Raw genomic sequence first — 26,692 nt, forward strand, 5'->3', positions numbered from 1 at the left:
CCCGTAGGGACAGTCCCAGCCCGCCGGTGTCCCCACCGGAACGGCGCACGCGACGCCGGGTTCTTCTCAGGCTGTAAAGGCGGGACCGACGGTTCTGTGAGACCCGGTACCGGCTCTCTTCCGGAGGGATGAGTTGGCAGCGTTTGCATCCCGGGGTTTTCCTGATGCCAGCAGCGCTTGTGTGGGACCAGCGGGAGCTCCTCTCCCGGTGCCGCTGTCCCCGCGGGCAGGGCGGGCTGCGGGGACCCTGCGGGCGGCTCCGGCCTGGACAGGGTCCCGGTACCGGCGCTCCGTGGAAACGCAGCGCTGGCATCGTGCATCCTACGTGCAGCGTGGCAGGTGCTCCTGTAAGAGAAGCCATGAGTGGTGATGGATGATGGCTTAGAAAGTGTTATTTCCAGGCAGAAATCACACGAAGAAGAGCTGAGGTTCCAGAGAAACTTTGGAAAATCACAGGAAACAAACGAGGTTTTCGTTTTAGCTGAGGAGCAGGACATCTGATACAGGCCCCAGTGGTTTGCTTTATAGTCTCTGTTCAGGTTTTCCAGGAGATGTGGGTGTGTTTGCAAGATGTTTCAATGAGAAAGCAAGGCTTGGGAATATCTCCTTAACCATACTCTCTTCTGTTCATGGCACATTTGCTTAAATACTCAAATATTTCCCAGCTCCTTTCTTAAAAAAATTGCTTGGAAGTATCATATATGCTTTAATCTCAAAGAATGAAGCTTTTCCTTTTCATCCAGCAATTACTCCTATGTACATTGCTTTAACATTGCTTTTATTTTTAGGGTACACCAGAGTGCTCAGGAGAACCCATCTTCAGCTGCCCTGATGCTATCATCTGGGGTGGAATCTCCCCTGGATTCTTCTGTCTCTGATGGAGTAGAGCAATTGTACCCTGGGCTGCCTGAGAGTGTCTCTGCTGAACTCATGGCTGTATCGGAGTCTAATGTGGGGTTAGATGCCAAATCTAATGTGTCAGCACCCAGGGACAGCCTGTCAGCAGAGCAGCGTGGCACTTCTGGAGTAGAAAACTTTTGCCAGAAGACAGAGGATTTGGGTGATAAACTCAAGGTGGTATCTCACAGGCCAGCAGAATCCCTCGCCGAAGACTCAGTAAAGGCTGGAGACCTTGAAGAGGATGAGAAAAGCAACTTTAGGAAACGAGACTGTACCGATGATGGATGCCAGAAAGAAGACAAAGAGGCACAAGATGCTGAGGAGTATCCTGCTGCATGCTGTGCTTTAATTCCCAGGGAAAGTTGGTCAAAACAAGTAAGCAAATGCAGAAATTCATCCCTGCATGATACTTTGAATTCAGGGCTAGAGTGCCTGGGCAGAGGACTCTGTGTGGTTTCCTGATTCTTATTTGTGTCTTCTGACATGTGTGGTTATTTGGATTATCATGGGTCCAGTGAAAAATTAAGACTATATTTCAGCAGACCAGCAGCATTTTAAAGTATCAAGCTTTTTACTTTCTTAAATATTGCCAGAAAGGTGCAAGGCAGGTATGTAACAAAACTGGCTCTTGACTAAGAATGACAACAGAAGCAAATAAAAAAGCTCCTTGCACAGTATCTATGTTTTGTGGGTACAGCTTATTCTACCATCATCCCCAGTCAAGGTACTAACCACCAAATAACAGTAATTTCAGTCTGGTAATAGTATTATAATGCTACAGGGGGATCCAGTTGAGTATTTCAGTTTTTAATCTAGAAATAAAAATTATTCTTCATTTTTAGAATTATTGTTTGTAACCAGAGAGGAAATCAAGATCCGTTTCCCTTTCAAAACAAGAGACTCACAGGGTCATGGCTTTTATTTCCCCCTCCCCTCTAAGAATCACTGATGATAAAAATACTCTTTCTATGCAAATGCTGAAAAATATGCCAAACAATACTCTGGTAAAAACTAAAGAGTTACAGAATTCTTTATTTTAAAATTGAGACTTTTTGTGACTCTTTAGTTTGCAAGTATGTTTCACACACATCAGAAAACACAGGGGAGAAAAAAACCAAACAACTAGTAATTCAGTTTTCTGAGATGAATTTTCACCTCTCAAGATGCAGGTAGTTTGTTTGTGGGGGAGTTGTTTCTGTTGCCTTGGGGGTTTTTTTGCAGGTAGACCTAGGTCATCTGTTCCTGGGTTTGTGGTTTTGAGGCAAGGGAATTAGAATTCCAAAATTTTCTAATAAGGATGAGAAAACCCCACATCTTACCAGAGGCATGTAATGGTTGGGGGACTTGAGGCAGCCTTGGAGACTGGATTCCTCTCCTGATTCAGATTTGCCACAATTTGCATTTCAAGCTGCTTGTGTCCCAGGACTTTCTTGCTGCTAAATGGGAAGCTTTTCTGGATGCATAATTTTTTAATGGTGAGGTGATGGTGATTGATAGGATCAGAAAGGAATGACAAATGCTTGTGTGAACTCCCTGTAAATCACCAGTCTCCACTGATGCTTGTCTTGTTTCAGGACGGCCTGGACTTAAACCAGCATGAGGTGAAGTGTTCAGGAGCTTGTTGCACTCAAGTAGAAGGATCTCTGAAGAACACAGGTGTGTGTGTGTGTGTGTGCTACTTATACATCCCTGTCTACCTCAGCCTGGCTCCCAGCTTGCTTTTTGTTGATTTAAAATTGATGAGTGATTCTTGGGTAGCTCATGTATTTTGCTTTACAATAGAAACTATCACCTTGCATAGCTAGAACAATATGAAAACTTAATCCTCTGCTTTTTCCTGCCAGCATGTGTACTTTTTGGGAGACCTTTTATGTACAAGACATACTTTAGTTATTTAATTTAAATGCTTATTTCTGCAAAGCAGAAGGTATTGTTAATAGCAGATGTTTTGCATTTCCTTATGTTTCAAAGCTGGATTATATGAGAGCAGTAATAGCAAAGATGTGAAAAATCATTACTCATTCACTTTGTAATGGATTAATAAGTAAAAATGAAAGTGCAGAATCCAAAGGAAGAGGACAACAAAAGTAATTCTTAATTTCATTATGATCCTTAATCTTCTAGATCCAAATGCTTTGGTCACTTTGCGTCTAGTAATTATTTTTTCTCCCTGCATGATCTCATAACCAAAACTTTGGCTGAGCTGAAGAATGCCATCTAGTCTTGGTCCTTTGTAGAATATATGAAAAAGATCTGCAGCAAATATGTTCTCTGGAAAGTTGTGAATATTAATATATTCTACAGTAACTGTATTTTTTAATTAGCCATTTTTTGTGACTTGCTTTATTTGCTTTTTTTTTCTTATGCAGAAGAAAAGCAAGCAAATGTTCAGGTGACAGCTGAAACACTGCCAAAGCTCATTGAAGAAGTACAAGGTATGAAGGCTGATGGGACTAGGATATTTAGTAAAGCAGGATACAGGAATGACCAAGTGAGTAAAGGTCTTCCACTTGAGAACAATGAATGTCCAGACGTAGACACAGTCATGGCCAGAGCTGGGGTTTCAGAAACCAGCACCATAGATTTTTTAGAGCCTTTAAAAGTCATGGACATGGAATCAGACACAGACCATCCACAAGAAACAAATTATTATCATGGGTTGAAAGCCCACGCTGCCATGCCAGTGAGGACAGGGGGTAATGAATCTAGTTTGGAGACTAGAGAAGAAAAGTTACCCAGACTAAATCCTGTTAATGAATTTAGTACATCAGTTGCTAATTGCCAGACTTATCAGCAGGATGAAGAAAACAATGCTTATGACTTCTGTACTGGTCCTGTACCTAAACATAATGAACCTTATAGGTTGTCATCAGTAGAAAGCTGTAGAATGCTCTCCACAAAAAGTTCTGAAGTCTCATGTTCAGTTCTGAAAAGCAGCTGTTACCTGGACTTCAGGAATATGCCACTAGGAAACAATAGTACTGCAGTCCATGGAATTATCGATGAACCTCCCAAAAAGTATCTTCATAAAACCATCAAAAGCCAGACTCATGATCATGGAACTGGGTTTGTAGAAAATGGAACCTCCACATCCCTACCAGTAGAGCAGGTCTCAATTGTTTTTAAAGGATTATCTACTGCTAAAACTGATCATAGGGAAGTAAGTGCAAGTATAGGTAAATTGTACAGCTCTGAATTTGAAGAGGCTTCTGAAATCTGGAGAAAAATTGCTGTGGGAGAGAACATTGATGTTTGTAGCTGGCCTGAAGCTCAAGAGGATGCTAATTCTGAGCACTGTCATTCTTCAGTTTTTAGTTCTGTTGCTTCATCTCCTGAGGAGTTCTCAAAAGAAAACTTTAAAATGGTCCCATCAGAAGGTGATAAATTGAAAAAGAACCAGTGGCAATTCCCTGTCAGTGACTTATGCAAGGATGATATAAAAGAAAATAGTCTATTGATGGAAACAAGCAAGACTGCCTCCCATGAAATTGGACAGACAGACAAATGCTTTTATAGTACCTCCAGTAAAATGTCTCCTCCCAGTAGCCACAGCTGTCTGGATCTTAGTACCAAGCTAGAAGAAGATTCACCTGAGGCACAAGTGCTTGAAATGGAATCTGAGAGTAATACAACACTAGAAGAGTTGGCTGGCAGTTCAGTTCAAAGTCCAGAAGCTAATAGTAATGAAAATTTGTCCACTGGCAAAGAAACTCATTTGATTTATACACTAAATGTAGCTCTACCTGCCATCACACAGAAATTAAGAGAACGTTGTTGTCATGAGTGTCCTCCTTGTATTGCTAATGAAGTTTCAAACAGGGACAAGCCTCAGGATAATCCATCTGGAAAAGAATCAATTGGTGCTTCTGGAACTACAGAAGAGCAAGTCACTCAAACTATGCTCCATCAAGACAAGTTCAAGTCTTCAGTAATTTCCAGGACTTCTGATAACCCTACTATGACAAGCAAAATTTCTCAAAAGGACATGAATTCTTCAGTGGGAAATACAGAGAGTGTGGTCACTGCTTTAGGAAATGAACATAGTGACACATGGAATTTTGATCATCATAATATAAAAGACCAGTGTACAGCTGCCAGTACTTCCTGTGTTTTATCAGGGAGTACAAGTGTAGATGATGTTCTCCGAAACAGTCATTCTTGTGATGTTGAGATTGATAAGAAGATTGAAAAAAAATATAATTGGGAAGGAGAAGACTCAGCTGAATATAATAGTAAAAAAATAATAATCTTTCCAGAAGCACACTTCCCTTTGTCATGTGGATCTCTTCCTTGTGAAGAAGACTGGGGCAACAGAGGTGTAGATCTGCATGGGATAAATGGCAGTGAAATTCCATGTAACAGAAATGAGGCAAAAGAACAAACTGGGACATGTGCTCTCCAGACAGATGGATTTGAGAAAATAAGAACTGTGGATACTCCAAAGGCTCCTGGAGGCAATCAGAGAAATAAGACTAGTGAAGAGCTATTAGGCAGATATTTTAACAAAAAGCCCTGTACTTATAATTTTGGATTTTGCAATTCTCCATTAGGCCCAAAGGAGAGAGAAACAGGCACATATGAGAAGAAAGAAGTGTCATTGCTCCCAGCTAATACCTCTGAGCGTAGCACTTCAATCTGTGACATGTGCCCGTTACTCAGAAACATGAATATTCAAACACGACGTGCCAGCCAACCAGAAAAGACTCTTTGTCCCATGGAAAATCACTGTCTTGCATGTCAGAATGAGTTGGATGGCCTGGTTCCAGGCAGCAAGCAACATTTAGAAAGTTTAAACAACCAACGAAACACTGGCTTACAAACTACAGCTACTTCTGTGGAAAAAACCAAAATATCAATTGGCTCTAGTCCAAGTGAACAGATCTTGTTAGAAACAGGTGATGACTTGCCTCCCTTAGCTCATAAATATGCAAGAGGAGACAGTTTTCAAGGAACAATAAATAAGAATGTGGTGGATTTGGACTCTTTACATGGTGTGAGAAATGAAGACTGTTCAGGATACACGGGCTTTGTTGGTGATGTAATCGGAGAGGAGACAATCAGACTAAAAGAACATGAAAATGGATGTGAAAGGGAAAATAAAGGAACTCGTGAAGTAAGTTTTTATGATTGCAAAGCACAGTGCTCACAGCATGCTTGTGTTATCAACTGTGCAAGAGAGAAAGCAGAGCTGGTGTTTGCAGGAAGCAAAATGCAGCAATCTTTGCCAAAGATGAAGTGGTTGGTGAAGGACCAGGAAAATACAGTTAGTGCCCAATTTTTGTCCTCCTCATCAAGTCATGGGAATCTGTCTCATAAGCCAGAAAATATGAATGTGCTTTCAGAGACAGAAAACAAAAAAAGCCGGAGAAGAAAATGTATCTCAAATAACTCTTGCTCACAGTTAACATTTCAGCCGGGTAAAGAAACTGATGCTCTGAAGGGTATTAGTCCATCCCATTTCAGAAAGTTTGTCATCCAGGAACCTTCTACTGAGATGCAGGCAGATTCAGAAACACTGTCAGCTCTGTACTCTGGAATCTCTCTGCCTGAGGAAGGAAAGCTGCGCATGGCATCTGAGGACACACAAATAGATAATTTTGATTCCTCTTCAGCCAAAGTTTTCAGCAAAAATTCTTCAGTGACAAAACCTCTTTCTGTAACAACGTCTGTTAAGAGAAAAGCCAGCAATACTAAGATCCCATCTTCAGAGAATAAAATGGCAAGTAGTTGTCTGAATGTTGCAAAAAGCTCAAGAGTTTGTGCACACAGCAAAGACAGTCTAAGAGATGAGGGGCATAGCATGCCAACTGTAAAAGACATGGATGTGACCTCACCAAAGAGCACTTGCTATGAAGAGAAGTTAAAGAATAAATGTGAAGAAGAGAACATGAGAAGAGAAGTAGCCCATCGAAAAAACTTCCTCATAGATTCTTTTCTTGATGGAGAAGATTGTCTTTGGGCCTCACTAGAAGATTCCCAAGAGTCTGGTAGCAAAACAGACCCTCTCAGTACTGAGAGTTATGAAAAAGTTTTGGAAGAAATCTCAAGATCCAACCAAAGTAATCCTTCAAAACAAAGAAAAAATTATACAAAGCTCACAAACCTGGCACGTACCAGTCTGCTTTCAGAAACTGTGTGTGGTTGTCAGGCTGAAGATGCAGCTTCTGCAGAAACTTCACCAGAATTGCAGTGTGATACAACACCCCCATTTTATCCACATATGAGTATACAATCAAACAGTTGCAAAGAAATACCCCCAAACTGTGTGGTTTGCAGCAAAGTATGTGTGCCTTACAAATTAAATGCACAGAGCAAAGATAACATAAAGGAGGTTACAGAAGGCCGAGACACTGAACCAACTCATTCACTCTGCAAGGAAAATGAGGCTTTAGGTTCAGAGAGATGTGATCAAATAGAGAAATGTCAGTTACTTAAACGGAAGAAGAAGTATGAGAAGATGAAAGTACATCAGTCAAACAAGGCACAACCAGAACACAAGTCAGAATATGGAGAGAAAGCAAAACTCACACTGCAACCAAGGGCATTGCACAGTTCTAAACTTTTACGCAGCTCTCCAGATGAATTGGTGACATCAAGAAATAAGGAGTTTCGAGGTCCTTCAGAGGAGATTTTTGCTGTTAGAAGCAGCGAAAATAAACTATGTAGCACTTTACAAGAAGTCAAAAGGCCAAAGATTACTACAGATACTATTAGTTCACAGTTTTTGAAGACTCAGGATTCAGAAACGGAAAACCTGAACCTTAATTTAGGATATGATGGAATCCCTGGTGCCTTTGAGACCACAAATAAACTAAGAGGACCTGTTCCATTAAAAAGACAGCCTGGAAGGACATGTAAAAAAGTTCCCACATCGTATCAGCTAAAAACCATTAGAAAAAACAAAAAATGTAAAAGCTCATCTTTTTGTGAGATTTCCCCAGAAATATTCCCCAAGCAGGAAAACACAGATCTCAAATCTTTGTACTTTCCATGTAAACCACCAGCAGTGGAAACAGAAACAGCCATGAAATCTGTGCATCTGCCAAGGCAGAGGGCCAAGAGGTGCGGTTTGTTGAGCAGCTTGAGATTTAGAAAATGTACCAAAGAACCAGCATTGTTGAGCAAGCTGACTGCAGTGGCTAGGAACCTCCTGGCACCTGCCAAAAGCATCCATCACCTAAAATCTCTGCCACGTTCTTCTGAAATTCTTCCTGTGGGTGAGAGGTACAGCCAACGTGTATGTAAAAATCTATTGGAAGCCTTTTCTTGCATTAACAGGAACTTACACTCACGCTGGGCTGACAGTTGGTGCACCAAGATGTTCAGCTTTCAGCCTTTGGCACTTTATCCTGTAGAATCTACCAAAATACTTTTTTCAGACTTGAGCCACAAGCCTCCAACCTCTTTCTTGGATACCCCAGTTTTCCCAATTTCTTTTCACATAAAATTAGACTCCAGTCCTGCAACAGACCTCACAGGGATTACATCCCAGCACTCTGTACATCTTAAACCGGTTTTGGGAGAAATGGAAGCACCACCTTCGAAATGGACTTTCTCTTTTCTCCTGTCTCAGAGCTGTTCAGATACAACAGCTTTCAAGGAAGATTCCCATCTAGATAATGAGCTGCATTCCTCTCTCTCTGTAAGAAGAGAAGTTGCCCTTCATCCTGACCATGGAAGAAATGTCGTAGCTGAAAGAAGAAGAGGTTGCTCCATGCTTGGCCTTCACACAGTGTTAGCGCTTTCTTCCCCTGGATGTTACAGGATTTGGACAAGAAGAAGAAACCTAACCAGTCATATTCCTACCATCCAGAGACTATTTATATCACAATTCGCACAGGGTTTGAAAGGGGCAAGGCATCCAGCTTCTGTCTCAGATGACCTCGTCTCTTCATTGCCATACTCATTGGGCAGGGTACTCTCCATATGGAGTCAGCATGGTCCTGCTGCCTGTCCCTCCGAAATCACTCCTCTCCATTCCAATCACTGCAAGTGGCAGCCAAGTGTGGGCATCGAGAACAGGTAAAACTCATAAACTTATTTCTGAGATTACATATGTATAGGGTATATTCTTGCTCCTTTTTGGGAGGGAGAGGGTAGTCGCAGCTTGCATTGGAAGGTCAGTTTCCCCTCTTCCAAATCAACGCATTCTGCTCAAAAAATGGCTCAACGTGGAAAATTCTTCCCTATGGAACAGTCTGTTAGCTGAATTTAAATATATTTGCCTTCACTTTTTTAATACTGTCCTGTTTTGGCAGACTGGCTAACTCTACTTTCTTCTCCCTTGCAAAATACACACACCATGCATCAGAATATATAATGCAGAAAGGTGAGCTACCTCATTAGGTCTATTCAGAGTGACTGCAGAACAACTGGATTTCTGAGGTAGGAAAGTTTTTTTTAGAGGTCTGAGCCACAGGTGCCACTTGGAACCACTGTAAAATGCTCGATACCAGGTTAGGAAGAATCTGAAGGGGTGGGGAGTGGCATTCAGTTAAATTTTTAATTGTATTCCATGACTGTTCTATGCTAATTGAAACCTCTCTACGCTGTGCCTTTTGATAGTATGTGCTCAATGTATTGTTGGCACAAGCAAATGTAGCTCCAGGTTGGTAATTAATTTCTCTGTGTGTGTGTCATTTTTGTTATGAATGGGAACAGGACTGAAATCTACTCTGCATATTTAATTTAACTTTGCTATCAGCATTTGAGATCTTTTTACCATGAAATTGAATGATAGAAGAGGTGGTTTCTATCTCTGCTACAGGATTTTGTATGCTCTTGAGCAAAGATTTTGCCCTTTATCCCTCAGTGACATGGGGCAATTCAGTCCCTGATTTTATATTCCTGGGCAGAGGATAAGTTCATAAGCACTGTCAAAAAATTGATTTGATGATTTTTTTGTTTAATATGGCAGTCTCCAGAGAACTGATAAATTTAGCTTATGTTATAGCTTGACATACGGATCACCAAAAATCTTTCCAGATAACTAAATGCTGCATTTTGCTTTGTATACATGGATAACATACCTAAAGGTTTATCACTTATTAGTATAAATTCCAATGTCTACCAAGGGTGTAAGTGAGCTTATGAAAGTATTCCATTCTGGGAGCTCTCTCCACTAAAAGAATGATGTTGAATAATTGCATAGAGACAACTTCAGAGCACATTCTATTGGACCTGTATTCTTTTTCATTCCATAAGAGCCAATATATCATGCTGAATTTTCTGGTGTACAAATTAGTACTCTGGAAGTAATCATATCAGTAAACCAGAGTTTGAGAACTAAAGTTAAAAATAAAACATTGCCATTCTTTAAGAGCAAAACAAACACCTTACTTCTTAAAATGTACTTCTGTGTATGAGGTGAATTTATTATTTTGTATTGTTCAGGTATGTTATCCTTGGCTTGAGAGATCAGAGCTGACTTACAGTCTTATGTTTTCTCCCATGCTTAAGTCTACAGACTCTTGGGGAGCTTGTTACAGCATATCCAGTTAGCTCAAGTATAAGAGGATTTAATTCCTTGACGTAAAGGGTAATTTGAAAACCAAACGTTTTACTATGAATGATCTTTATCCCAAAGGGAGAGAAGCCAAATTAAACCTTATCACTTCAAGTGAAAAATAACCCAAAGTTAAAATAGTTTAAAACTCAGTTTGTTTTTTTCTCTAAAATACCTTACAAATATGTGTATGAGGTAGCCTTAACTCTTTGGCCCAACTCTCATTTTAAGTGAAGCTATTGTAGCATGCAGGGAGCTAAAAAGAATGTTTGCAGAAGTGTAAAGAAATGCAGCAAATAAATTATATTCCTGAAACAGTTAACCAAGAATTTAATATTAAAGGTTTGGCTATAAAACAATATAAAGAACAAAACTTTGCCATTTTAACTACTTACTTTAATTACTTATTTTAACTTGCCATTTTAAATACTTATCACCATTTTAAATTCCATTTTGCTGAGGATTCACAGCCTGTTCTCATCAATTAATTTTTGTAAAGGTATTAACAAGAACAGTGACAAAAAATAATTTAGTAATTTAGTAAATCTCTCTTAAATTTATGTGTACTAAAAGAAAATAAATTAAATGAATGTTTGGTATATAAATACAAGAATACATGAACTATGTTTGGTGCAGTATAAAAGCATTTTCAGGCCCCAGTATGACAAAAATCTTTGCCTGTTTTGATTAAGACTGTTAAAAATCAGAAAAATAAGAAAGTGGCTCTGAGTTCTCTGCAGGCCATTTCCTTTGGGAAGAGACTTGTCCTTTAAAATTATTTCATTAATTCTTATGTTTTTTAATAACCAGGAAAACAAGGAACTAGAGTTGTTTTCCTGCCTACAAATCTTCCTGTGTCACTTCCACTGCCAGTAATAAAGCATTCTTTAAGTGAAATCTTTTCTTGAATTAATACTCATTTGGACTCAAAATTTCTAAAGTATTTTTTTCTTTCCCTGTTTGTTTTTTTGTTTTGTTTTGTTTTGTTTTATTTTTATGGGTGCATAAAATACTAAGTTCTGTCTCTAGTACGGAGGACTCTGATGCACAATTGATGCAGGTTCCAGTAGCATTGGGATAGTGAGTAGAACATTGACAGAAACAGAATGTTATAATTCTGGTATTAAATGACAAACACAAGAAATGGGCCTTTCTGACCTCCTTATATTTGGACTTATCTGTGCTGCCAGAATGGTTGGTTCTCATTTATTTTGTAGCATTCCAGTCTGGCTGTAACTGTTTTAGAACAGTGAAGTACATTTAGCTGTTAGTTTGGGAGAAGAATAAGTACAAGATCTGCTGTTTAATGTAATAAAATTTCTCCCAACCAATTTATTTTTTGCCTGCTATTAATCCTGTGGGCACAAAAATAAAGCTTAATATTAAGGACTCAGAGCTGCTGTGCTGACTTTTACACCATAGAATTATGATAATTACCAGCCCTTGTGGAAAGGCCTTTGGTTATTCCAATCAATTAATAATATTATAGTAAGGTTGTGGGAGTTAGAGACAACAGGGGGTTAATCTTATGGAAATCCTTCCTTTCACTTGTTTCTTTGGCCACTATGCACTTTTTTATTTACTAGCCAAATCCTTCAAGGTTTTCGGTTACTTTCATTTTAATACTGGGATGAGGTAGACAGATTTTCATAGAAATAATTACAACTTGCAGACTAACACTTTCTCACTCTCTCTGTCCTTTTAGTTCCTTTTCTCATCACTACCATTTGTAAGTGAAAGGAGGACTATTTCTCTAACAAGCTGGCAGTGAAATTTAGTGGGCTAAATGGCAGATGTGGCTTACTCTTGTATTATTTTAGTTTCTCATTCCTGATGTTGGCACTTTTTGACTTATAGTCCAGCTAATAATTTTTCCCCCATCTTTTTAATAGTGTAGATCTAATTTGTATCTGTCTTTTTTTGTTGTTCATTCTTCTGTTGAACCAGCTGTGCCATGCTACCCCACTTGCCTGTACAGAGTATGGAAGCACTACAGACTGCAGGTCATGAGATATGGTGAGTCTCTTGGACTGTGATATTTGTTCTGAGTAGTGGGATCATAAGCTTTCTCAAAAAGACATTGCTTATGTCATTTTGGCTTTCAGCCTTTGGCAGTTCACTCCGAAAATAGCTTTCTGATTAAAATATTAGTGAAGAAAACAGACTGGATCATGTACTGGAGAAATGTGAAGGGGCATTAATGTAAACACTACGTAGGTCATTGCACAGAACAGCTGTGTTACTTTCAACCACTTAGGAAATTAGTATGTGAAACTACAGAAGTTTGTTTTCTTACTTGGATCTTTGTTCTTTCTGTCTGAGTAACTGGACATTTGTGCTGAAACTTCCTTCTGTTCTTTTTCAGTGTTGGCAGGTGTAAATGTAGCTTTTCAATGTATCTGCAAACAAGAGTACCGAATTAATAGTTGTGTCAAAGAAATTTGCTGGCAGAAAAGGAGGATTAGTCACTTTCTATCAATTACTAACAAGACTTATAAACTGTTTAACTATACAAAAAAGAAAACAGTGAGTTTTAAAATCACATGTTCAGATACACTGGCAGCTTAGTTAGTTTCAGTATCCATGTGGGCTGCAGCAGTTTTTGGCTTTATATATGTACCAGAGAAAGTGTTCACTTACCTGGGCAATTTCTATGAACTGCATTGCTCCTTGTGCCCATATTGCAATTTAGGAGAGCATGGAATGCTGTTGCAGCATAAATTGGGTATTAATTTGCATATGTTCCCTTCTTCCTCTGTTACAGTCTGGAAACTTCATTCCCTTTTCCATTACCAAAGCCTTGCGCACTTCCAGAGCCATTGCCATCTCCACCTAGGCTTGCAGCATCCGAGCTCCAGGTCTGTGCCCTTGATGAAGCTGATGCTCCAGTTCCAGCCTGTCTTAGATCCCAAGATGACACAGAACTGAAAAAAGTGAGTTCATTTTAGGTATCTTAGACTCTTGGTTCCCCAGAACTTGATCCTGCTGCTGCTGAATATTACCTAGTAACTGGTGAAGATGGGGAGAGAATCCAGTCCTGTTCTGTGCTGCTGCTTTATTCAAGCAGAAAGAAGGTGGCAAAACAAAGAGGAAAGCTTTTTCTACAGATAATACATACTCAACATAAAAGGGAATTTTGTTGACTAGCATTGTCCTTATTGCTTTAATTTCAACTTTGTTTTTCTTTTTTCTTTCTTAAGACTGAGACAGAAAAGAGGCCAAAGAAAGTGTCTCAGATCCGAATCAGGAAAACTGTTCCTAAGCCAGACCCTAACCTTACTCCAATGGGACTACCCAAACCAAAAAGGTGAGCACTGTCTTTTCAGTGGACTCATACTAGCTTCTATTGTTTACCTTTCCTGCATAATAATGTAATCATTTCCATAAATGCTTCTCTTACCACCAGTATTCTGTACACTACTCATTGAGTGATGTTTGCTTCCTTTCTAAAGAAAAGATGTACACAGCTGTATCAACTGTCTGAGAGACTGAAGAGAGAAACTTGGTCTTTGAACATCACTTTTTTCAGTTGAGAAAGGATAAATAAAGGACTATAGGATATGGATTACTGACAGGGTTTTAGGCAAAATGTGAAAAACTAAGCTGCAATGGAATGATTTTTCTAAATAAGAAAGAATTTCATCTTGATAAACATATACTGAAAATAAGTCACTCTACAAAGCAGAGTGAGGTGCAGTGATCTGTTAGGAAGTTCTGTTGATGCAAATCATGTTGGGAGTTCTTCACAGTTCTTCTTTGTGGTACATGATCTTAGGGAAACATTAGTTCAGTGTAAATGTGGGTCATCATGGTACCTGATACAAATAAAGGTTTTCCAGTCAGTCATTTAGTATTTTGTTCACTTCTGTCTTAAAGAGAAGTGCCAGCATTAGCAAAGGAATGCCCTTCTTCAAAGATTAGCTTAAGTGTTGGTAACTAACTTCTAAAATGAGTCTCGAGAGATGAAATGTTCATCTGCTAAACTGATAAATCTTTTCTTAGTTTCTACAAAAAAAGAAAAAAGACCTGTGATGGGATTTCCCTTTCTTCTTTTGACCATCATTATTTCAAAACATCACAGACTACTAGAAAGAACATTGACTTCTGCAGAAATAGCAACTCTTGTCCCCAGTGTTATAAAAACACTGTATGAAATTAGGTACCTCATCTTTCATTCCTCCCTATCCCTAGTTAGTTGAAGCATATTTACTGTTTAGGCATAGAATCCAAAGCATACTTGTTTCTTGCAAATCTGCTAGTTGTGAAGAGAGGTGGTTTTGAAACCCTTCTTTCTTGATTTTTTTTTTTTTTTTGTTACTTTTTCAGGCTTAAGAAGAAAGAATTTAGTTTAGAAGAAATTTACACAAACAAGAACTATAAGTCCCCACCTCCAGCCAGGTTGGTTCTGCTTTCTAATGAGAAAACTAAGATTCTTGTAAATCACTTCAATGGGGAGAGGATGAAGATTAAACATGTCTGAAAGCTAAAAGGAAGATACTTTTTTTTTTTAAGCTGCTCTAGTTTAAAGTGGTAGAGAAAGTTAACTCAGAAATTGTATCTTTTACTATTTGGATGGAAAGCAGTGAAATAGAATATGAAATACAAATTTGCAGCTGTTTAAGTATGGATTTATTGTTGGCTGTTTTTTTTTTTTTTTCATTTACTTATTTCTTCCAGCCTCCATTCAAGTACAGTACTTTTTCAAAATTCAAAGGCAACTAAATTATGCTTTAAAACACTAAGAATAATGTCCTGCCTTCAAGTATAGCATGATTGTGATGACTGCTACATTTTTTTAATGTGTATATCTATTTATTCTATAAAATCAAGATTCTATAATTGTGCTATTGAACTGAAATACAAGTAGGGAGAGATTCAACCCAAATGTCTATGCACCAGTAACACATTATTTGGCTAGCAGTAATGTACAGCTGCAGGAAGTGTAAGCTGTAGATAAGTAAAAGCTGTGTTGACTTGGGTTCTGAAATCCACCAGTCTCCCTGTCCTTGTCAAGTGGTTAACTGCTGCATGAGCATTCAAGAGTTGTATTATTTGCTTTTACCAGGAGCTTGGAAACAATCTTTGAAGAGCCCAAGGAGAAAAATGGGTGCTTGATCTCTGTCAGCCAGCAGAAGAGAAAGCGAATTCTGGAGTTTCAGGACTTTACTCTTCCCCGGAAAAGGAAGACACGAGGCAAAGTCAAGGCAGTGGGTAGTTACACCCGAGCAAAAAAAGCTGCACTACAGAGTGCAGAGTTAGATGCTCTTCTGAGTCAGAAGCTAATGGACCTTGAAGCCTTTTTTGCAGAGGAGGCTGAGCAGGAGTAGGTCTCTAGCATCTGAGGGAGCCATTTAGCTGAAAATGATCCAGTCAGCTCCGTTGTTATTTTAGTCCTGTTGGGAAACATCTACTGACTTCTTCATACATTGCTCTACCCCTCTGTTCTGATATCTGATCAGTTTTTGGCTGTGACCCTCTTTAAGGTGCTATTTAATTTTTTAAGAAATTTTACTGGAGGATTTCTTTTAGGTCCCTGTTTGAGTGGAACACAGCCACACAGAAATTATCATTCCTTCCCCCACCTCTGGAAATTACAGCTAATATTTAATTATGTTTCAACACCTTTTGAGGGTAGAGTAGGAGTGTAAAGGAGGAAGCAGTGCACCTTCAGTGATGCTAGAGCTCTGTACTCCAGAACATTTGCACATTTGAGTCTGCTGTTGTTACTGTAATGGCTATTTTTAACAATCTGACAGAAGAGATATGTTGTTTGATAAAGATTAATTCTAGCAAACACATTCTTGATATACCACTAACTTTAATTAAAAGTAGCTGTATGGGTTTGCTTTCAATTGTTTCTTCCTTCTGTTTACTTAGAAGGTTCATTCTGAGTTTCTGTGCCCTTCCTGGCTTCAAGCAGCAGAAGCCTCACATAACTAGAATTTAAATAACTTGCACTTTGTATATGTTTCTTTATTTGCTGCATGAGGACACCTTTTAATATGACAGCTCAAAAAGTAATATTTTAAGAAAAAATTGTGCCCAGTAGTATTTTTTCTGAAATAGTAGAGTTTTTACCTACTTGGCTGATGCCAACTTCTTCTGCAGAAGAAAAGGTAATTAGCCCATGAACATGTTAAGGTGCAGGATACGTAAGTAGAGGTTTTTATTTAACTGAGCTGAGCTCCTCCATGCATGGAACACCAGCAAGATCTTTGAGACTCACTTCTAAGTGATTTTATAAATTCCATTAAAAATATCAACTTGATTTTAATGCCAAGAAGAAAATAATTTTTTTCCATCTCAAGGGTTGGGTTTTTTTTACCATTTTAGATTTACAATTCATATAGCTCATAATTAGATAATCTCTTTGCAGCACTGTTGTACGTAATAGCTAGTGTTGTACAAAGAGTCTCCTAGCATGTGGACATTTTTTTGTTACTATTATCCAATACAAACCATTCAGTGATGATGTAAGGCCATTTGTAATTATCTGATGCAGCACTGCACAGTTTCTCAGCTATACCTTTTGAGAGAAGAGAGCTCCCTTCTGGGATAACTTCTGTTAAACTTACTTGAAGGATAATTCAAAATGAATGCTAGCTGCTGTTCAGGTTATTTCTGCCCCTTAGTGCCTATAGAAGTTATTCAGGCAAAGCTGTCTTGCTGGGATGCTCAAATTTAATTAGTCTTTTCTTTCACTTGTCACTTGAAACTTGCACTTTCTTATTTCCCTGTAATAGAGTTTCTATTTACCTTCAAAATTAGCAAATATCTAGTGGGTGGGTATTTTTTTATAAAATCCCAATAAATGCAGGACTGAAATTACCATAATTATCTTCTGTTGCTCTGCCACTTCTGTTACTGACCAAACAGGAAACTAAAAATTAAGCAATCTGTTGAATTCCAGAGCTTTGAAAATAGAGAAATGGAAGAGGAACATTACACTGTGTGTGCGCGAGTCTTGAAAGAAATGTGATCTGGGCTTGTTTGGCTCCCAACTTAGGGACTCCTAGAGTTTACAATCTTGTTTTGGAAGCTAATTACCTTGAATCAGGAACACTGAAGGAAAGAGGCGTGCACACTTAAAAGTGTGGGGTTTGGGTTTTGAGGGTAAAATAACAAGGCAGGCAAACTTTGAATATACTGTCCTGCTATTTCAGCAGCAAGGTCTGGTTAACCTGCTTGGGCTGCTGTAGAATATTTTAATTAATCCTCTTTATTTTTATAAAAATAAATCCCTAAAAGGTAAAGGTTGACTGCCTTTTCAAAAACTCTTGAAACTTTGCCTATACTAGTTTATTAGCCCAGTTACGGACTGGTTGGAAGCTGTAGCAAGAGTGAGATATATATTTTTATGGGTTTATGCTATAGAATGGGATTGTTACACAGCATTTTCACCTGTTACTATGGGAGGCTTCTGGTGCTGTGACACAATTGAACTGTAACCTTACTGGGGCTCTTAAGGAAACAAGGATGTGGGTGGGGAAGGGGAAAACTTGGGTCCAGGCAAAGTTCAGACCTTTCATGTTGTTCAAGACATGGAATGTGTTGTTGTTTTCTTCCTTTGGGCTGTGGGTTGGGTTTGGTTTTTTGGGGTTTTTTGGGTTGTTTGGGTTTTTTTTTCTACTTCCCTGCTCTGTCCTGTTTCTAATTGCTTTAAAATAACATTTCTTAGCTTTCTTTTTATCAGCTACAGCAGAGAGAGCAAAGAAAACACTCCATTCTGTTTTGTTTACAATAATCAGAGGAGTTATAAAACAATGTTGCAGTTGCCTAGCTTGTCCCAGTCCTTAGTTAGAGGAAAACCAAATAAACAGCATTTTCTGTTTTGGTTTAGTATTCGTATGATGATAGAGATATAAGCTAATGGAGACAAAGGATCTCTTCCCTGTTACCTTCCCCACCATCATACAGATGTCAGTCATGCTTCTGCACTTTTTATTTTTTCCTTTCCCAGCTCTCTTCCTGTTTACAGGACTCATGGAACAACCCTGTTCCTTGTGGCTGCAGCTTGTACGTTGGGAGTGATGACTCTGCAAAAGCTGGGTATTGCCACTCTAAGTTGTTCTGTCCCAGATAATTGAAAGAAAAAAGTAGAAAGTATGCGTCTTTTGGTGTCTAGCATATTTCCCTGGCTGAAGGACGTGTGCTTTTGCCTTTTCATCAAGTGAATCCACTCCAGTGAGGCTTTTTTGTATCATCATGGAAAGACATTGTACATACTGCTCAAAGAACCATGACTAGAGCAGCTTGAGAATTGCAAAGCTTTTGCCATGTGCTGTCTCTTAGTAGTAAGTTTTGCAGAGCCAGGCAGCTCTTTACTAAATTTGCTGATTATGGGAGGCAGAAAGATAATTTTTTAAAAAAACAAAACACAAAACCAAAAAAGAACCTTATTTTAATCATGCTACAGCTGGAGCAGCTAAGGCTACTTTATGTTCCAGCATTTGCCTGGCTGGTCTTGTGGTTGGATACATTACAGTTTTGATGCTTGCTGGATATGATTTTTGCAAGCAGTTCTCATTTCCTGTATTTGATTTGAGGTGGGCCTTTGGTGTGTCATGTTCCAGGTGCTCTTCTAGAATATGGATGGTAACTATGGATTAAAAGTCTGTATGATGCTATCAAGTTAACAAATAGCTCAAAAAGAACTTGTACACTTGTGCCATTAGCCTCCATCATGCTCTTGGCATTTTCTTCCTGTTCAATGTTGTGTGAACCTAAAATTTTACTGCTTCTTTTGTGTGTGTTTTTAATTTATGAAAATAAATTTTTCTGAGGACCTTTCTGTTTAAGGTGTTTTTAGGCTTTTATCAATAAATATTCATCATACATCTCTCTTGCATATATGGGGGGAAGAGTTCACATCTCCAGAGAGATTAACACTTCAGTAACTGGGTAGGCTATTAGTGAGGTATGGAACAGCAATTCTAGTGTTAATTTCTCCACAACTATAGTTCAACAGGAGAGAAACAGACCTGGGGGATTTTAAGCATGATCCTAGCTACTATTCACAGAGTTGAGACAGCATTCATCTCCTAAGGTAGAAGTAGCAGGAGCCAGACAGCTTCTGCTGGGCTCAGAACTGAGAGATTCAAAGTTGATGTAGGCCTGTGGTTCATGAAGCACAGTCTATGAAACTGAAGCTGAAGCACAGGAACATCGTAAAGGCCTATTCATCATCTGCAATGTCTATGGCAGAAAACAACTCCCCTGCCCCTTTAACCCATTGAATCTTGTGTAGAACTTGGATTTTTAATTTATTGCTATACAGCTGCATGCTGCTCTTGGCAAAACTAAGCTGACAGATGCATTTGCTAAGTCCTTTCTCTGATTGAAGTGCAGTGTTGGGTGGGTCCTGCAGATGGCATGGAAGCTCCAGTCAAGAAGGCAAGGGAGTACCTCAGAGACCTAGCCAAGCATCCTGCTGTTCCCCTGCTACTTCAGGGCTACAGCTTGCTGTCTGCAACACAGTCTGAGAAATTTGTTCTGTTACCACACTGAGACTTGCTTCATTTGCTGTTCAGCTCCTGACCTTTCCCTCTGAAAGGGCAGGCGAGTTTGGACTTGCATCCTCTCTCTTGTTTGATTAGTCATGTCAAACAATGGGACAAATAAGACAGAGAACCATCTCAACTATGATGCACTGAATCTAAATCCCTTGCTGCTGGGCAGAGAGTAAATTCTTTCTTTCTTGGGAAGTGAAAAGGAGGAGGAGAAGGGCAACTGTAAGTCAAAACAACAGGAAAGACAAGCTAAGCATGGAATGAACTGTTTAAAACAAGGTATTCCTGACAGTTACAACAGTACTGCTGCCTCGCAGAGGAGGGGTTTTATGTATGTTTGTTCTTTTATATGGCAGATACATTGATTTTATTGCCTTTCTTCACTATTTGCATCTCATTTCTTGCTAGCTGAGGTTAATACAACTGCAATATAAGTAGGACTCTGAAGTTTTGGGAGAAGTATTTTTAAATTTTTTAAAAATTAAAAATCTTAACCTTGCCTTCAGGGTACACAGGAGCAAAAGGCAATGGATAAAACTTGCAAACTGAAATAAGCCCAGGCCATGAAGAGCCACCCTCTAAATCTTTATCCACCAACAAAAGGCAAAATAAATACACGGTCCATTCTATTCAAAAGGCTTCATATCATGTTCAGGCAGTTTGTGCTTGTAAAACAAATGATATTTAATTGATAAATCATATTTTGATACTTCATAGACTCATGGATTCAAAGTACTAAAAACTAATGCTTGGAGTTCTTGACAGGGATGAATATCCATTGTTTTTCACCTTAAGGCTGCAAGCATCCAGTTCTGGCCAAGAGATGTTAATTTGTGAGAGAAAAATGTTTCAATTTACTAGTATAAATCCTTTAAAAAGCAAATACCAGTTAAAAAGCAGAAAAGACTCCTAATTGTGATAGCAATTACATATATTAACCTATAGCACATATGTGTATTCAGCAAGGACTATAGCTGCAACCAAAATCATAGATATAGGAGGAAAAGGCTGCAACTACCAAAATATCACTTGTTTTGGGGTTTTTCTTCTGCATGGAAACAGTTTACAAGACAAGCAAGGCTAACAGCTACCAACTAACCTGTGCCACTCCTGACAGGCTGTGTTTAGTCCATGGTATTGGCCCTGCTCTTTCCTCAAAAATGCTGATTTCTCCATAGTAGTTGTACAGAATTGCTGATCTGTGCTGTGGGTTGTGCAGACTGGCTTGTGCTGTTCCACATGTTGTCACGGTCCAAACAAGAAAGGGGTGACATATAAGTAGTATTACATTATCATAAACATAAAATATGCTTTACAGAAAAAGAATATTCAGCATACATTTCTAGAGATAACTGTTTCCTTGCAGATTGATTTAGAGATATTGGACTTGCATATTTCCTTGTTTTCCATATTGATGGTGATATATGTGCCCTGCAAAGCCTCTGTATTAGCTGTCAGTTCGATGAGGATGTGCAGATATCCTGTTTGCAGAAGTCCAAGATGCCTAAAAAACAGTAAGAAAATATACTTAAAGATGCTATCAGCTTTAAAAAGAACAAATTCTTCTCATACTATTTACTAAAACAGCAGGATAGAGGTAAATTTCCTCTTTTTGAATTTCAGCTCTTTAACAACTTAGATTCACAGAAATCTAACTTACTGTGTAATCTTCATTTACTTCAATACAGATTTTCACATCCCAAAAAAGCTTGACCCTGGCTCGTAGACAGTCTTAGTTTTAGCAACAGCTAAATGCATAATTCATACAGATTTCAGTGAAAATAATGAAAAAGCCATCCCTTAAGTTTATAAAGGTTTTGATCTTGAGTCATCCTATGTACTCTTTTTAAAAATGAAATTACTTAACTTTTTCGTTGTTAATTCAAGAATTAAATATAGAATGTCTTATCTTTTTCCCAAGTTTGGATATCCAAATGAATATTGTATACACTTTTCACAGAATTGGTCTTTGACATTGATGGGAAAAAATTCAGAGTGGGAGTAAACCAATCCTATTTCAAAAACCTCGTGTTTGCTCCAAAACACATTGGTTATTCTGTTCCTGCAGAGCTCCTCAGTTTCAGTGCCTTTTGACAGGAGTAGTAAGAGGCTGTAAAGGAGCTCCAAACATAGTACTCCCTGGAAAACTGTTACTACCAGGATTGTTTAGAACATACTTCTCCATTCAGTCTAAACAAAAAGACAATAGCTATGCATAGAAGGCTTCCTTCTTTGCATTTTTCTCTGACTCAAAAATTAATAACTTGACTTTACCTGCAGATGTACAGTTAAACACTGATTCTGCCAGTTGCAAGAAAGGTACTCCAAGAATTTCTTGGTAGCTCATGTGACTTGCATGAACAAGGTATTGAGTACTGTCTTTGAAAAGCAGATCACTTTCACCATACTTCCACGACTGAAAGAGATGGAACTTGGAATCTGGTTTGCTTCCCAGAGAGGCCTAAACAGAAAAGAAAGAAATTCCACAGTGTGGATCAGACATAGCAAGGGTAAGCTGGTGTTACAGCTAGTTTTATAGCAAGATCTAGCAAAAGAAAAGGTTCTACTTTTGCCTAGCAGTGTCCTTACTCATATAAGAAGATGCAGTTTTGCAGTGACTTCTTTCTCAGCAAAAGTATGACCACAGCAGAACAGCAGCTGGTGCCGAAATGCCCCTTTAGAGAATCCAAATTCTCAGTCTCCTATGCAAATTATTAACTCTTTCACATTGGACCTGAAGGCACTTTATTTATATAGTATCTAAAACTTTTGATCTTGACAGGGTTTTCAGCAGTTGTACATAACAAGTGCTAACATGTTAATATTTTCCCTCTTGTCCATCTTACCTGGGATTTCATTAGAAAGTCATAGATTTTAGTGACAGTGACTGGTCGAGTCATGACTGTGCTGGGGGGAATGGGGCCAAGGTTACAGCCTGCCCATTCTGTGACTGCAGCACGTGTTCCATCTGGACACAAGAGTTCAAAGTCAAGAGGGGTATAACCTTTTGCCCAGCCAGAGCTATCCAGATCTGAAAAGAAGATGAAGAAAAAGCAAAACCTTTTAAAAAATGAAAGCAGAAGACAGGGTGAATCTCATGGAAAACGTTAAAAATTGAGAAGAAGTTGTTTAGTTAATAGGTTCAAAACAAATGCTGTATGCTGTGCTGTCATTTATTAGGAACATAAAAGAAGCAGGGTAGTGTTTTCACTCGGGAAACAGATCAGTAAACTCAAGCTGCACCTATCAACTAAAAACTGGAGTATTTCCCAGAAGAATTTATACATTTCACAGTGTTGTGACAGTTTTGGTTGAGAAACTGTGAAAAGCAAAATAATTTGCAGTATTTTTACCCATGAAGCTGTTTGGACTGTTTATTCCATAAGTGACTGTGAAACAGCATGAAGAAGCTGATGTGTTGCAATGAAGCCACAGAACACCTCCCAGCACAAACAGCCTATGGCCCTTATATGCCATTTTAATTCTTGAAACTCTGATTAAAAACACTGTGGCTCCCTATGGGAGAAAATCTAGTGAAAGAAGTCTCATGGTTTTCAAAGCTCTGAGCTCTGCAAAAAAAAAGTGCAGTTTCCAAGGATGGTTACCCCCCCAACACACACCTCAATCTTCACACTGAGTAATTCTTCCTCTCTTCTCTCTAAAGCTGAACAGAATCTATCTGAATTTTGAGCTTTACTGCAACATTTATAAGCAGGAAGGTTACTGCAACTTCTTAGCCACAAACACAAGTTCATCAACCTAGATTAAACCTGTAAAACCTGATCCTCATAAGTGATGGTCACTGTGTGGAAATAACCGACACTAATGAACATTCTCAAAGGAAAAGATAATATACGCATCTCACTCTTTATGTTCTGGAGTAGGTTTGAGTGTTCCAGGAAAGCAACATCTCCAAAGCTTCTTCCACTGGGATTGCCAACTAGACACCTAGTGCAGGAAAAAACCCAAGAAGTTACCAGAGACAGTGACTACACAATGACTGATGTTGGACAGTCCACCTGAAGCTAAAACAGGAGTAGCTGGAAGTATCCCCCTCATCTGGAATTACAGGGTGGTTATACGGAGCATGTGAGTGATGCCAGTATAGACCTTGGTGGACAGTGTTCATGTATTTGATAAAACAAGCCCCTCAATCCCTTAAAGAAGCTCCCAAGTAAAAGTTTTGGCTCAATGTCCATGCAGTCTCATCTGTGCCTAGCCAGGAAAGAGAATGTAATTCAACTAAATGCATTACATATAATCTATGAGTGCTTTCAACTGCAATACTCTGCCTCTGCTTCAGCTATGTTTTTTTTACTATCTCCAGACTATTTATTTACCTTCTGTACCCTACACTGCTTCTTCCTGCATCACCTCTGTTCTCTGACCTTTTAACTCTCTTTCATCCCTTCTCTTTAATGAGTCAAAACCAATACTCTAAGCCTTACATATTTGGGAGCATTGTCTTGCTCTGGAAATGGTTTCATGACTCTTTTAAATCACCAGTCAGCTGAACACCCCATAGCGACGGCAACCAAAACAAAATACTTGCTCAGAAAAGTTTATACAGTCAGTTGCTTAACAAAAACTACAACACAAAAAAACCCAAACAACTCCAAAGAAAACTATCAGCAAAATAATGAGCCAACTTCAGCATTTCTGACTCTGACAAAAGGCTTACCTGAGTGCTCCCATATTGCCATAGTAACGTTCGTTGTGACTTGCAACACATCTGCTAGATACTCGAGCCCCTTCCACCTCACTGTCTCCAATGCACACCTTGCACAGGTTTCCATCTGCTCCTGGCATGCAGCCTTTCCAAAAGTAATCCTGATAAACTGAGTAGAGAAAACTGAGGTGAGGTTAGAGCAAGGTATTCCAAAGCCTCTTCACACATGAGAAATTACAGGAATGGAATTCCATCCCAATAGCTAGCAAGAACAGGGCTAAACAGTGTGAAGAATCACATATAGTTAGACAGGAGAAAGAACAGCTTCAACACCCTCTGAGACTGCAGTCATTCCTTGCTGTTCAAATCCTCATGGCTCCATTTCCATTTTACACCCAAGTTTGGGGCTTCAGATTTCCATGGTCTAGTCAACAGATAATCCAGAGCAGCCCTTACCAGAGCCAATGTCACAATTCTCAGTAGCATTCTCCAGAGCTCCCACTGTGTATCTGGAAGGAAGTAACCATCCTCCAGGACTATACAGGTAATTGTGGCAGGATCGTCTTCCTCTAAGGTTATGGATGTTGATTTGTTTGGTGTTTCTCTTAGCTAGGGCAATAGCATAAACAGGTGACAGTGCTGTAAAACAATGACAAGGACCAGTTATACCAAGGCAATTAAGTATTACAGACAGGTACAGCCCCAGCCCCTCTCTTCCCTCCCTCATCCTGTCATGGTATCTCCAGTTACAGTCCAGGATCTGAATTCCCTGCTTAGCCACAAAGCTCCTGTCCTAACTGCATTATCTATAAAGCCCCTACTGAACATGGGCAGCAAATTCTTTCCCAAACCAACATGCAAATGCATTCCTACACAAACCCTAGAAGCTGTCTTAGGAAAATCTAGACCTTTTGCTTTCTCAAAGTTGCTCTGTTACCTTTGTGCTTAAGATGAATTAGCTTCCCTGCTTCCTCCCTGCTCTCAGCAGCTGGGGCACAATCTCCCCCTGGGGAGGAGAGACAACCATTAAGCATCATGTGACTGGCAACATTCCTGTTTCATGGCAGCACCTCATCAAAATTCTTGCAATCTTCTTAGGCCATGTCAGCAACTCTGTCCCTTTACAGAAGAGATATAAAAAACAACCAGAGCAAATGCTAGGCCCAATTAGTGAAAAAGCTGGGAAAAGCTTGGACATATAATTGATTCCTGCTTCTACCACAAAACACCACAAACTCTGGAAATTTAACTACATTTTTAATGGTTCCTTTTCAAATCCCCCCCTTCTTGCTAAGGTCACATGAGCACTTACCATAACATTCTGCAACTACAGGCACCAATCCACACTTCCCTGCAATGTAGACATGTGTTGGGTCCAGGGTGACTGCATCAGCCTCACTACTCTGCCAACAAAGTTACAGAAAATAACAAAAACAGGATTTGCATGAATTGTGTAACCAAGCAGCTGCACTGCTCCACTGGCTGGAAATTCCTCTGCTTAAATTTCCTCTCATTCCCACTGTTTCCTCTACTGTACAAGCCATTTTTCCTCCTGTTCAGCTCAGACAAGGACATACGCACCCTGTGCAGTCTTATAATATACACTGACCAGAGTGAGTCTCCTACCTTGATCATTTCAATGCATTTGGTCATGGAAGTTGCTTGGACACAGACTAATGGGTCGGATTTGATGCTCAGTGCCCACTCCTCACACTTGCGGAGCTCAGCGTCGCTGATGCAGCACCAGCGCACGACACTGTTGTCCAAGGAGCTCCCTGCATTGGAAGGGAGGACCACAGTGAGATCATGTCACCTGTGCACCAATCTGTCCTTATCTAAGGGGACATTTAGGTCTATGCACTTGTGCCTGACAGAGAGGATTAACACAAAAAGATAATTTATTTTTCCCTTTCCTTCACTACTGTCCTCTGGAAGGCTTCTCACCTTCATGGCCAAGTCCCTTAAGGAGAGCTACATAATCCAGACCAAGGACATAGGCAATCTCCAGCTGCTCCTCAAGAAGCTGGAGGTGCTGAGTGGCATCCCGGAATAGCAGGTTCTTTCCCCCAAAGGGTGCTGAAGTGAAGAGTTCAAACCTGGCTCTTTCCC

At 39.4% G+C, this 26,692-nt stretch overlaps 2 protein-coding genes across 2 annotated transcripts in view; one reads left to right on the forward strand and one right to left on the reverse strand.

Moving 5' to 3' along the window:
* The first annotated feature begins 831 nt into the window (after positions 1-831).
* On the forward strand, positions 832-15,893 carry PRR14L (proline rich 14-like). The gene is made up of 9 exons (XM_010004811.1): positions 832-1,275; positions 2,475-2,556; positions 3,270-6,052; positions 6,692-8,922; positions 12,353-12,421; positions 13,170-13,338; positions 13,606-13,712; positions 14,732-14,803; positions 15,471-15,893. Exons 1-9 carry the CDS (start codon positions 832-834, stop codon positions 15,730-15,732), a joined length of 6,219 nt encoding a protein of 2,072 aa, XP_010003113.1. The 3' UTR covers positions 15,733-15,893.
* Positions 15,894-21,368: 5,475 nt separating this feature from the next.
* Positions 21,369-26,692, reverse strand: part of LOC104395175 (melanotransferrin-like) — a 13,072-nt gene continuing 7,748 nt past the window's right edge. The window contains exons 9-18 of the mRNA XM_010004858.1: positions 26,528-26,692; positions 26,210-26,358; positions 25,896-25,986; positions 25,521-25,589; positions 25,040-25,222; positions 24,596-24,752; positions 23,780-23,862; positions 22,761-22,945; positions 22,189-22,375; positions 21,369-21,418 (exon numbers count right to left, since the gene is read on the reverse strand). Coding sequence (XP_010003160.1) covers positions 21,369-21,418; positions 22,189-22,375; positions 22,761-22,945; positions 23,780-23,862; positions 24,596-24,752; positions 25,040-25,222; positions 25,521-25,589; positions 25,896-25,986; positions 26,210-26,358; positions 26,528-26,692 — 1,319 coding nt within the window. The remainder of the gene's footprint in view (positions 21,419-22,188; positions 22,376-22,760; positions 22,946-23,779; positions 23,863-24,595; positions 24,753-25,039; positions 25,223-25,520; positions 25,590-25,895; positions 25,987-26,209; positions 26,359-26,527) is intronic.

The sequence above is a fragment of the Chaetura pelagica genome, unplaced genomic scaffold, assembly GCF_000747805.2.
Source record: "Chaetura pelagica isolate M959 unplaced genomic scaffold, ChaPel_1.0 scaffold249, whole genome shotgun sequence".
NCBI classification, from domain to species: Eukaryota; Metazoa; Chordata; class Aves; order Apodiformes; family Apodidae; genus Chaetura; species Chaetura pelagica.